At 41.6% G+C, this 12,589-nt stretch overlaps 1 protein-coding gene across 1 annotated transcript in view; it reads right to left on the bottom strand.

Annotated features, from left to right (window-relative positions):
• The window catches only part of LOC136580796 (vascular endothelial growth factor receptor kdr-like), a 203,148-nt gene that overhangs the window by 147,154 nt on the left and 43,405 nt on the right, over positions 1–12,589 (bottom strand). The window contains exons 2-3 of the mRNA XM_066581654.1: positions 3,787–3,886; positions 381–610 (exon numbers count right to left, since the gene is read on the bottom strand). Coding sequence (XP_066437751.1) covers positions 381–610; positions 3,787–3,886 — 330 coding nt within the window. The remainder of the gene's footprint in view (positions 1–380; positions 611–3,786; positions 3,887–12,589) is intronic.

A 12,589-nucleotide genomic window follows, 5' to 3' on the forward strand; every position in this document is an offset into this window, starting at 1 on the left:
AACTCTGGTTCTATAAGGGCTACAGACATACTTTTGGTATCATTTTAAAGCCAACAATCTTGGCATGTTGGTAGCCCTGATACAATTCTGTTTGTTCTAAACTGTAATGTCCTTTTCCCTCAGAACAAACTGAGTTTGTCCAAAATTGCTGGGGGAAGAGGCTAATGTATAACGATAGTAATGGTACAATACCAGTATAATGTTTGTGGATTTTGTTCAGGTAGATCCAATTCTCTACAGAAAGGAAACCACCATGTAGTATGTAAAGCATACTGTACATGCAACTGTCATGCATTAGTTTTCTTTATTTCTAGGCATCTACATCAGTTGTAATAAATGTATAAAATTGATCAAACATGGGACAGCAATGTATTACTTACCTTTTACATATAAATATATCTTAGCCTGGAGTCGCAGGTTACACTTGGCTTGATATTTATAACAACATCTTATATATCCTGTATCCTCCACTTGGGCTCTGGTGAGTGTTAAATAGCTACAGTGGAGGTGGTTGTGATCGGGTTCTAAACACCTTCCAGATGTTACTTCCATTCTGCTATGGTTATAATATGGTAAATGTTCCCAATACCATGTCATGGGTCCAGTTCCTCTGTAAAGACATTTCAAGAACCTATTGAGTGTTCAATGTAGCTGACAGACCTTCACAATATTAACTACTGCATATCTGCAATATATGAACTAATTTTCATAATTATCATCATCATAGTAATAAATATAATTTCATATCGTAGTTTTCATTAGATGTTGGCCTGAAGCACAACTTGCTAAAATAAGCTCAAACCAACATATTTCACAATACACACACAGAAATGCATTTTCGTTCTTTCTAGCCCTCCACCGCTCTCTCCCCAAGACTCAGTTCGTGTGACTCTAGTTATCTCCAACAGACGTTTGTATAATTTATATGTTTTAATTAATTGGTATGGTTGTGTTAACTTAAGTGCTACTTTTGTGTTAACCCTTCATACAGATATTACTCCGGCTATTGAAACCTACTAGCAGAATTAATCGGCTTCACATGGGTCTATTTCGTGTAACTGTTGTTTGTGTGGTTACAAACTTTGTTTACTACTGATATGAAGCCAACATAATAAACATAATAAAGTACAGTCTGTTCATGGCAAGTAAAGAAAAACGGCTGGTTTGATTTGTGAAGAAAGTTGTTGTCTAACTGGTGGCATCCCGAAGGGATTTTAATTAAAGAGGTTGTCCGGTAACTGGAGAACCCCAGTTCAGTAGGATGACCTGTTTTAAAACAATAGAATGAACTATACTTACTACTCCACGGCGGCCGGGATTCAGAACTGCAACCTTGCTGTGGTCCCGGTGATTCCTGTGACAGATGATGTCACAGGAAATCAGGTCAACTGCTGCAGCCAATGAGAGGTTGCAGTGCCCCGACTCATTCTGATATTGGCGCTCACGCCTAGAGTGCCATGACGCCAGAAGTTTAGAAACATGACGTTGCAACATTTTATTGGCTGCAGCAGTCCCCTGATTTATTGTGACATCATCTGTTGCATCAATAACTGGGACCACAGCGGGGCGGCATCACTGAATGCTGGCAGCCACAGAGTGGTTAATATAGTTCATCTTATTATTTTACTACAATGGGTCCAATTGACGCAAGCTTGTCCAGTAACCGGACAACTCCTTTAATATTTATGTTTGTATTGTGACTTTCTCTTTCCATTTTTTTGCGTATATGTTAAGAATAGGTTCTAAAGAGCAGAAACCTACTAAATCTTTTAGAAGCACCTGATTTATGTGGCAAATTTGGTGCAGAATGGTCCAGTCATTTGGCCGTGCATAAAGAACAGACAACCGAAATTCATTACAATTTCACTTTCATTGACTCATTGAGTATTGTGATAGGAACGGGGCTACTGTTCCGATGGAAGTATGAGCTTGAGACATTAAAACTAAAGGAAATCCACTAACTTAAAAATAAATGAATGGCTGTTAAAAGTCACTGGGGTCTTTAGCAACATCCATGACCACTCCTTGTTCCTTCCCAGACAAGATTTCTGGCTTCCAGCTGAGACTGTCCGTCTGTCGCCTTCCTGAGAGTGATGCTGTTGCGGAGGTGATCATTGTGAGAGGACTTCCAGCCACTGAGTGATATGCACACGGACTGCGTCAGCTTGTGACAACCACATGAACTCACACATTCCCACGCAAGCACTGGGTGGCCATTCCTGGCTTCGTCTACAGACAGACAAATAACTTGTAAAAAACAGGGTGAGGTTCACATACCTCTTAAGATAAAATACTTTTTATTTGAATCATAATATTTAGTTTAATGTCTCACTGTGACCGGACCTATTTAGGGACACTTTGGACATGTGTTAAAGTGAGATACGAGGCAATAAGAAATAAAAAGAAATGCCCACCTTATGGGCCAATAATAATAATTAGGACCTGCTGTTTATATATGGTCTAATAAATACTCTAAATGATGGAAGCAAAGTGAATCATTTATACGGGAACAGAGTGGGGTCCCATGCTCTGTGGTAGAACCCGCCAGTCTATACATTATTACAATTTAAAGGAATAGGCATTCTCCTAGTAGTAAGAGAGCGGATCAGCGGGGTTAGGGAAACTATCCCCTGCTATTAAGAAGGGTTGTCTTCTTTAGACAACCTCTTTCAATATTGCTGCTTCCCGTTTTTCGCATCTCAAAAAATGGACATATTGATTTCCAGTACAGGTGAGTAGATTTTTTTTTAATTTAGACTGGTTCCCCCATTACAGGTGATATAACTATGGTGAACGGTTAAAGGATCTGGGAATGTTTAGCTTGCAAAAAAGAAGGCTGAGAGGAGACTTAATAGCTGTCTACAAATATCTGAAGGGCCGTCACAGTGCAGAGGGATCAGCCCTATTCTCATTTGTACAAGGAAAGACTAGAAGCAATGGGATGAAACTGAAAGGGAGGAGACACAAATTAGATATTAGACAGTGAGGGGGATCAATGAGTGGAACAGGTTGACACGGGAGGTGGTGAGTTCTCCTTCAATGGAAATCTTCAGAGGCTGGACAGACATCTGTCTGGGATGATGTAGTGATCCTGCACTGAGCAGGGGGTTGGACCCGATGACCCTGGAGGTCCCTTCCAAATCTACCATTCTATGATTAACTGCTTTCTACAGAAATTCAAGGCATATGCTCCATTGATAAAGACATTGTAATTAATGAGAAACATTAACCCTATGTAATCCAATTTTGGATTCAGGGTTTCCTAGGGGGCTTTCTCTTTCTGCCATTATACAATGCCGCCATCTGCTGGCTAGAGCCAGTACTGCAGAATGGGACATACTGGAGAGGCCCCCGACAACAAAGCGGCCAGTAATCTACAGTAAGAATACCCTGCCGAACATTTTCCGACATCGGAGCTGTACAGTCTTCAACCGGAATGTCTTTAGACGTCAGACAGTGGATTGGAACGGGTTAAAGTACTGAATGCAATGAGTATAGCAAAAGTTTCTGTAGTAATTTTAGTGCTCGGATATTTATTTGCACACCTTCTTGGCATAAATCTATAAAGATAATGTAGTATTTATACATTTCCAGTTAGTGGGTGATTTCTTTACTTGGCACTAATTGTCAAGCAAGGGAGTGGTCATTTTACAATAAATCACATACCAGTGTATTAAAAGGGAGTCACTTGGATGTGTCATTGTAACTCACAAGGATTATAGACCAATTACCTGGAGCTACACAGATATCTTTATTACTGATTGACAGCGCACTTCATATTCTTACCTGCAGGTAAAAGTTTGGTTTCCTTCTATGTCAATTTCAAGATGATCATTGGATGGGTTTAGTTCAAGCTTTGATAATATTTGTCTTTCGCTGTGATGCTCTAGAAAGAAATAGAGGAGACATTACTACTACTGCAAGATAGATATTTTTCACAACTGCATATATAAAAATCTTTAACATTTGAGATAATTTGACCTTGAAATCAAGATGTAGAATTACAGAAACTGGGTCTTTAAACATATTTTGAGTACGAAACTGCTAATTTTCAATTGAACTAAATGATCTGTGTGGGGTTAGATTACAGCCCGGAACTTCAGGCCGGCATTTCCTTGCTTCATTGTTCTGTCTGGAGAGACATTTGTCAAATTCTTACACATGTTTCTGCAGCTGAAGAATCTTTTCTCCTCTGTGTTTATGTTATGCAACAACCTACCCGCACACCAAGAAGTATCTATATTCTATATCCTGATGGCCTAATTCTGTGCATTGTACTGTTTGAATCATAAGCAAATTGAAATCCCTTTTAATCTTTTGGTTTAAGTCATGAATCTAGTAATTTGGATATCGTATTTTCCTTTTTCCTAGTTAGTTCGCAATTGAAGGTCAAAGGCCAATGTGACTATATTGTATTTGTTTTGAAATATTTGATACTTGCCGTATATACTTGAGTATAAGCCGAGTTTTTTAGCACATTTTTTTGTGCTGAAAAAGCCCCCCTCGGCTTATACTCGAGTGAGGTTAAAAAAAAAAAGAGCCGCAATACTCACCTCCCAGCTGGCGTCTGTGTCCCCACCGTGATGGTCTCCCCGGCGATGCAGCTAGTTGCTTGAGAATTCTCCCCGCTGTCATCTCCCTGCTCGGCTTTGAATTCCCTGGCCGTCAGCACTGTGTAAGTAAGCACTGTGATTGGATCGAGCACCTGCGCTCGACCATTCACAGCCATTCAGTGAATGACATCACTGAACGGCTGTGATTGGTTTATCGAGCACCGGCTGTAATTGGCTGACGCTCAATCCAATCACAGAGCTCACTTACATAGTGCTGATGGTGGGGGAATTCAAAACCGAGCAGGGAGATGACAGTGGGGGGAATTTTCAAGCAGTTTGCCGCACCGCCGGGGAGACCATCACGTCAGGGAGACCATCATGCCAGGGAGACAGATGCCAGGTAGGAGGCGAGTATTGTGGGTTTTTTCCCCTGAAAATAGGTCCTACCCTGATAGTAAGACCTATTGGGTTTTAAGGGGAGGCTTGAAATATAAGGCTACCCCAAAAATAGGAGCTATCTCAGGTCGCCCCTCCCCACCAAAAGAATCAATACTCACTGAATGGCTGTGATTGGCTCATCGAGCACCGCTTGTGATTGGCTGCCGTCGCTCGCTTTGCTGGAGGCAGGGTATTCAAAGCCCGTCACCAGCAGAAGACAGCTGTGAGACGAGGAGGACGCCGCGCCACCGCCGGACACCATCGGAAGGCCTCGGGATGCCGCAGACCAGGTGAGTATAAGCCCCCCCCCCAAAAAAAAATAAGACAGTGTCTTATTTTGGGGGAAACACGGTATTGGTCTTCCTTGTTACTGTCCCTCTCTCTGCTGTACTACTGTAACCGCTGCTGGGCTAGGTCTGCTTCTGTACTAGGCCCTCCCGGAGGTCTATGGTCTACTCCAGCACTGAACCCCATGCAGGAGGGAGGATGGTGTCTGCCCAGCTCTTTATACTGCTGGCTCCTCCTTGTGATATCATCAGTTATGCCAGCCTCATCCTTAAAAAGAGTGGAGTTTTATGGATGGCGAGGATTGTGTTATCAAGGAGTCAGAGCTGAGTGTGTGATATCAACTGCATAAAGGAACAGCGTTTCGTAGGTGATACCAATCATGTCACCGAAGTGGCAGGGCTTTGCGGCTGCTGCTCAGATCTGTACTATACATACAAATTACCTGACTGTTGGTGAAGCAGCGGGTGCTCAGGAGTCCAACTGGAGATCATCATCCAGGGACCACACATACAGTGAAGTATTTGATCCCTTGCTAATTTTGTAAGTTTGCCGCTCTCAGACATGAACAGTCTATAATTTTTAGGGTAGGTTAATTTTAACAGTGAGAGATAGAATATCCCCCCAAAAAACAGAAAATCACATTGTCTAAATTACATATTTCTCTGTGCAAAATGCAAATAAATATAAGTATTTGATCCCCTACCAACCATTAAGAGTTCCGGCTCCTCCAGACCAGTTACACACTCCTAATGAACTTGTTACCTGCATTAAAGACAGCTGTCTTAATGTATAAAAGACTCCTGTCCACAGACTCAATCAGTCAGACTCTAACCTCTACAACATGTGCAAGACCAAAGAGCTTTCTAAGGATGTCAGGGACAAGATCATAGACCTGCACAAGGCTGGAGTCGGCTACAAAACCAGAAGTAAGATGCTGGCTGAGAAGGAGACAACTGTTGGTGCAATAGTAAAAAAATGGAAGACATACAAAATGATTGTCATTTGGCATCCATGTAAAATCTCACCTCATGGGGTATCCTTGATCATGAGGAAGGTGAGAGATCAGCCTAAAACTACATGGGGGGAACTTGTTAAAGATCTCAAGGCAGCTGGGACAACAGTCACGAAAAAAACCATTGGTAACACATTACCCAAAACATGACCCAAAACATACAGCCAAGGCAACAAAGGAGTGGCTTAAGAAGAAGCACATTAAGGTCATGGAGCGGCCTAGCCAGTCTTATGGAGGGAGCTGAAGATCAGAGTTGCCAAGCGACAGCCTTGAAATCTTAAAGATTTAGAGATGATCTGCAGAGAGGAGTGGACCAAAATTCCTTCGGACATGTGCGCAAACCTCATCATCAACTACAAAAACATCTGACTGCTGTGCTTGGCAACAAGGGTTTTGCCACCAAGTCTTGTTTGCCAGTGGGATCAAATACTTATTTCTCTGTGCAAAATGCAAATAAATATATATAATTCAGACAATGTGATTTTCTGGATTTTTTGAAGGATAGTCTCTCTCTCACTATTAAAATTAACCTACCCTAAAAATTATAGACTGTTCCTGTCTTTGACAGTGGGCAAACGTACAAAATCAGCAAGGGATCAAATACTTATTTCCTTCTCTGTAAATCATACCCAAGTAGATGTTTGAAACTGGTGGGGTCTGTGGGGATACTTGGTGCAGCGTCACGTTTTGTCCATTCATTAAAGCTGCCCTAGGCATGTTTCAACTCAACTCACGTGTTTTAAGGAATTGCAATTTACCGTTCCACCTTCTCTACTATACTTACTATGTGTTATATATATTAGAGCTACAATCATTTTTTTCATTTTTGTAAAACTTTAACATCTTCCTTAACATTTCAGTAAATTTGGTTTAGGCATAAATACACATGAGATGAAATCCAGAAGAAACGTAGACATGAAGCCTGAAGATCTTCCTCTACTATGCCACTATATCATTGGGTCTGAGACATTCCTGGTATAATAAAATAGTCTGAACTGATATCAATACAGTGTTGAGCAGCAAACGTTGTCCAGGCTCAGTGCGTTTATGTCTTTACTGTCCGGAGTAACAGAATAAGACATTGGCCAGTACCACACATATGAAAACATTACTCATCCAGCCGTGTATTCTTCCTATGACACTGTAAATCAGAGCTAAGTAAATTATGTGACATCCATAGAGAGGCTATGGAGAGTCAATCCAGAGTAATTTTATGTTTACACATGTGATGACAATATTTTTTCCCAAGCAACATATATATATTACTAGTCTACGGAACAATTATCTGATGCTCAGGATTGGACTGACCATTCGGAATAAAAGAGAATCCCCCAGTGGGACCAGGCTTTGGCATAGCAATGGACCCCTAAAACAAAAAGGGTCTCAATGGTTCTGCAGCGACAACCGCATATGAAATTGAATTGGAAACTAATCACAGGATTTTATTCTTATGAGTTGATTTATACATTGGCTGTCAGATGGCAGTGATGATACGCTCTCCATGTGCATCTTCTGTATACATAGAGGATGGACTTTAAGAGTAATTACCTTTGGTGGACCGAGCGAACCCTAGTATAACACTGATGACACGTCCGAGCTGGATGCAAAATGTAAAAATGTGTCCAGTAAGAAAGGATATACACACAATGTAGCTTATTTATTAGTCAATACGACCAGCACATTACACCAGAGAACATGATTTGTGCCACATTTTCTATGTGTTTTTAAACACTTTTGGCCATTTTTTGGTTTTGTCTAAAAAAATTGGGCTGAATTATTGGGAATTGCGCCACAATTTTGGCACAATTCGTCGCGTAATCCAAGCCAACGTATAGGTGCTATAAACTTAGACTAGACCGTTTTAAAATATGAAAGATTTATCATTTAGCAGAGTCATTATGATAAATCTGGAGCATCTTAAGACTAGTTTACAATGTCTAACGTTAATATATTGAAAAACGGGAGAATCCATACCTAACCTACTGATTCATGGAGATGCTGAAAGCAGAGCACTTGCCCTGATGAGGGCAACCCCACATCAGAAAGCTGGGGAGACCCTAGTTGGAAACCGGTATAAAGGTTGCTACAATGGATAACAAATTATGCAGACTAGATGTTACATAAGCACACACTTAATCAGATGGAAGTCTAATGCAATTAGTCAGGAGACAGATGTTTCAATATCCCATATAACATAAAGACCAAACAGACTTATTGAACTGTGAAACAGGACTAAAGCCATTGACTGGATCAGAAACGCCCTCAAGAAGAAGAATAACTGGTGTCCATAGTGAAGAGGAAATAGAATAAATGTGCGCAAACAAGCACTGATGTACAACACCAGAATAACACTGAGCATGTGCCGGTGCGTAGATCATGTGGGTCAGGATGCTGTGATGTCACCTCGGTCCTAATTCCTTCTATTGTAGCTAATGAGTTGTGACACACTGTCTAGATGTTGAACCTTCGTATGCTCCCACAAATAAGCTGCCCCCTACTGACAATAAACTTATAATTTATTGCCCATGCTGGAAAGTGATCAAATTAGAAGATCAGAGGAAAATCCCATTCATTGTTGACATGTAATGCATTTAGTGTACTTTAGCTTTACTTGTAAATGTCGCTCAAGATCTATTTACCCCTCGAAATAATTTATTGAATGGAAAAGGAAATTCCACTCAACACGACAAAAGCCAATATAAACACTCTTGTCTAAATTCTTGCCCAACAGAATAAGGCTCAGTATATAATATTAAAATTAAGATGCTCATTGGGGTCCTTAACACAATAAGTCCTGCAGCAACTGCCTTGAAGCAATTTTAGAAATGTTATAGCAAAATGTTACTTACAGCCAGGGGCGTAACTAAAGGCTCAGGGGCCCTGATGCAAAAGGTGAGCTGGGGCCCCCCTCTATCTGTATCTGTAGCCATACCCATACCTAAACCATGCTGCACAGAGGCATAACTTGAAGCTTCTGGGCCCCAAAGCAAAAACTGTAACAATGCCCCCAACTATAATGCTTTATTCATAGTACTGGGCTCCCTATATGGAGAAGATAGGCCTTATGGGCCCCCTAAGGCTCCTGGGCCCAGGTGCAACCGCATCCCCTGCACCCTCTATAGTTAAGCCCCTGCTTACAGCTATTAGAAATGGTCTACTATTCATTACGGGCTTCTCTTTGGAATTTAGCATTGAGTCACCTCATCCTTGTCCAGCCTTTCCTTAGCCATCAAACGAAGATTAATCACAGCCATCATTTTCCCAATTGCAACATATGGCTGTGAGACGTGGACATTGAGGATAGCAGACTGAAGAAAAAATGAAGCTTTCGAGCTGTGGTGTTGGATAAAACTTCTACGAATCCCCTGGACAGCTAGGGTCACCAACAAAGCTGTCCTGGACCGTATCAACCCAGAGGTGTCCCTGGAAGTCAGTCTTACTTTGGACACATAATGAAGGTGCATTTACTGGAAAAAGAGATGCTACTTGGATGGTCAATGGTAAAAGGAAACAGAGAAGACAAAAGACACGTTGGCTGGACACCATCAAGAAGAACACGACAATGGACATTGGGCAACTGAAAGCAGCTGTAGAGAATAGAGAAGCATGGAGAGAACTGGCCTATAGAGTACCCAAGAGTCTGAATTGATAAGATTTGAATTGTATTTGAACCTGATATTTACAGGTCTTGCAGAAATGATGCCGATGTGAGGTTGAGCACACTACTACGTAGCAGAATATGTTGGTGCCATATAAAGAGCAAGTCATAAGCACTATTTTTATACTGGCGTTACGAATTGAATATTTCAAATGTTTCTCCAAAAAGGTTGCCAAGCCTCTTAACCTTTGACCATTTAGACTGAAGTCAGAGCATTTTGCTCGCTGCAGAACTCTTGATAGAAATATTTGCTTGCAGTCAAAAGGTTGGCGGTGCACTGCTAAGTGTGTGTACGAAAGCTTTAATCACACACGGTATGTGACGGTTACAACATTATAATGTCGGCTCCTATCAGCTCACACATCTAGAAAACATTAGTCTTAGTTCTGAGGAAAAGACAACAAACTGGCTTCAGTCTAATGTAAATATGTATTCTGGAGATATAATTAAATTGCTTTTATCGTGAGCCCGTGATATAAACATTCCAGGACAGCCCGGTAACTGGTGACTGGAGTACGAGAGGTTGGACTTGCGTCCAGCTGCGCCATAATTGTTTTCTCAGGTACAGTATTTAGTAGCAGCAGGAAACAGACATGGCCATTATTCCAAGCCGTACAATAGAAATCAGTGTAAAATGTATCTACTGAATGTGATGTTAACTCTTTGTGTCTTAACAAAACATGCAAAATGTTCTCCACATCTAGTGCACAATTTTTAAAGAATTTTTTTTAGAATTCATAGGCAAGAAAGAAGAAATTGTCAGGAGATAAAAGCTGATCCCACTTTATTAAATTCCAGCATCAATAATATTATAGTCCAGGAGTGACTTATAACAAGTCAATGAATCAACTAATGGGTTTCGAGCGCTGCACACGTTCTTAAGGTACCTCTGTACGGGACCTTTGCATAAGTGCCTGAGAGTCATACCTATTAGAGATGAGCGAGTATACTCGCTAAGGGCAATTGCTCGAGCGAGCATTGCCCTTAGCGAGTACCTGTCCGCTCGAGACAAAAGGTTCGGGTGCCGGCGGTGGGCAGGGAGCGGCGGGGGAGAGCGGGGAGGAACGGAGGGGAGAGCTCTCTCCCCCGCGCTTCCCCCTGCTGACTGCCACTACTCACCGCTCCCCCGCGCCGGCACCCGAACCTTCAGTCTCGAGCGGGCAGGTACTCGCTAAAGGCAATGCTCGCTCGAGCAATTGCCCTTAGCGAGTATACTCGCTCATCTCTAATAGTCGCCTATTGAGCTCACCTCTGACTTCATTGTGAAAATGAAGGGGGTGCCCCATCCTGCTGGAGGATGAAACCTGGGATTTCCTGTTGTGGCTGTGGCAGAACTCATATCTGTAGCGTCTAGGGTCAAAATCCCCAGGATTGCTTCCTCAAGGACAAAGAAGGGCCGTACATTTTCCTATAGGTTCTAGCACAAAATAGATTCCCCTTGGGGGAGTCGCTCATATGCTCCACCTGGACAGGTGGGTTTTCCCTTCCCCAGATTCTGATATTGTGTTTGTTAACTGTACCCAAAAGGTGAAAGGCGGATTTCTGAGGACTTTGTGTGAAACTTGCATGGACGCGCTCCACCGTTTCCACACTCACTGGTGGACAGCTGGTTGATTTTTGACTACAGATTCAACTTTTTACCCTAAAATTAAAGTAACACAAATTGTGTGCCCACTGGGTGAATCTTCACCAAACTTTGTTTGAAAATTATTTTGCACATTAATAACAGACTGGTAGACATCAAAATCTAGGACACAAAATGCTCTACTGTCTTCGTTGGCGGCAATTTTGTCTCATATCTCCCTAGTCTTGACTTTGGCAGAATAAAACTTTTTGGGCCTCCTTTAGCAAAGCTGTCTGACAGTAAGACTGTCCTTGTTGCCCATAACGACCAATCATAGCACAGCTTTCATTTTACTTCAACAGTTTGAGTGACGAAAGCTGCGCTGTGATTGGTTGCTATAGGTAACAAGGATGTCTTAGGGTAGACAGTTATGCTAAATGAAAACTTTTGAGTTTGTTTCCATTGATATCAAATTTTTGTATCTGACTATCATTAAACAGCAATTATGAGGGTTTTCCATCAGGAAGCTGTTTTATAATAACCCCGTATATGTATGTATACAGATTTTGGATCCTTGTACCACATATAGTGCCATGCATTCCCCAATAGTGTACATGACTCTTGTTGAAAAACAGTCCACAGCAATGAAGACAAGGACCTGGTTATGCTCCAGGCAGCAATGCCACTGAGCATCATTTACATTTATTAATTGTGTAACTGTTAATTACTGTATTTTACATCATAATTGATGATAAACAATAATTTTATTGTTAATCTTCTCCTTTTTTAATACTGGCCAACTATGAATACAATTGCTCAAAAATGAACAGATCTTGAAGAAAATTGTCCAGTGGTGACCGGTGGTGGTCAGGAGTTACAGAAACAACTGAGCGGAAAGCGCTATACTATTTCTTATCTCCCATAGAAGTGAGTATTCCCATTTCAGGGAGAGCAGGGCTGAGGTTCCAGAGTGGGGCCACCTTTATAGAGGCGATCGCCCTGCATAGTAAGTAGGGCCTTATCATCTTCCCTGTAGTTCAGGGCCAGTTGTCCGAAACCCCTGTTTACCCATCCAT

Source organism: Eleutherodactylus coqui, chromosome 10, assembly GCF_035609145.1.
Source record: "Eleutherodactylus coqui strain aEleCoq1 chromosome 10, aEleCoq1.hap1, whole genome shotgun sequence".
Taxonomy (NCBI): Eukaryota; Metazoa; Chordata; class Amphibia; order Anura; family Eleutherodactylidae; genus Eleutherodactylus; species Eleutherodactylus coqui.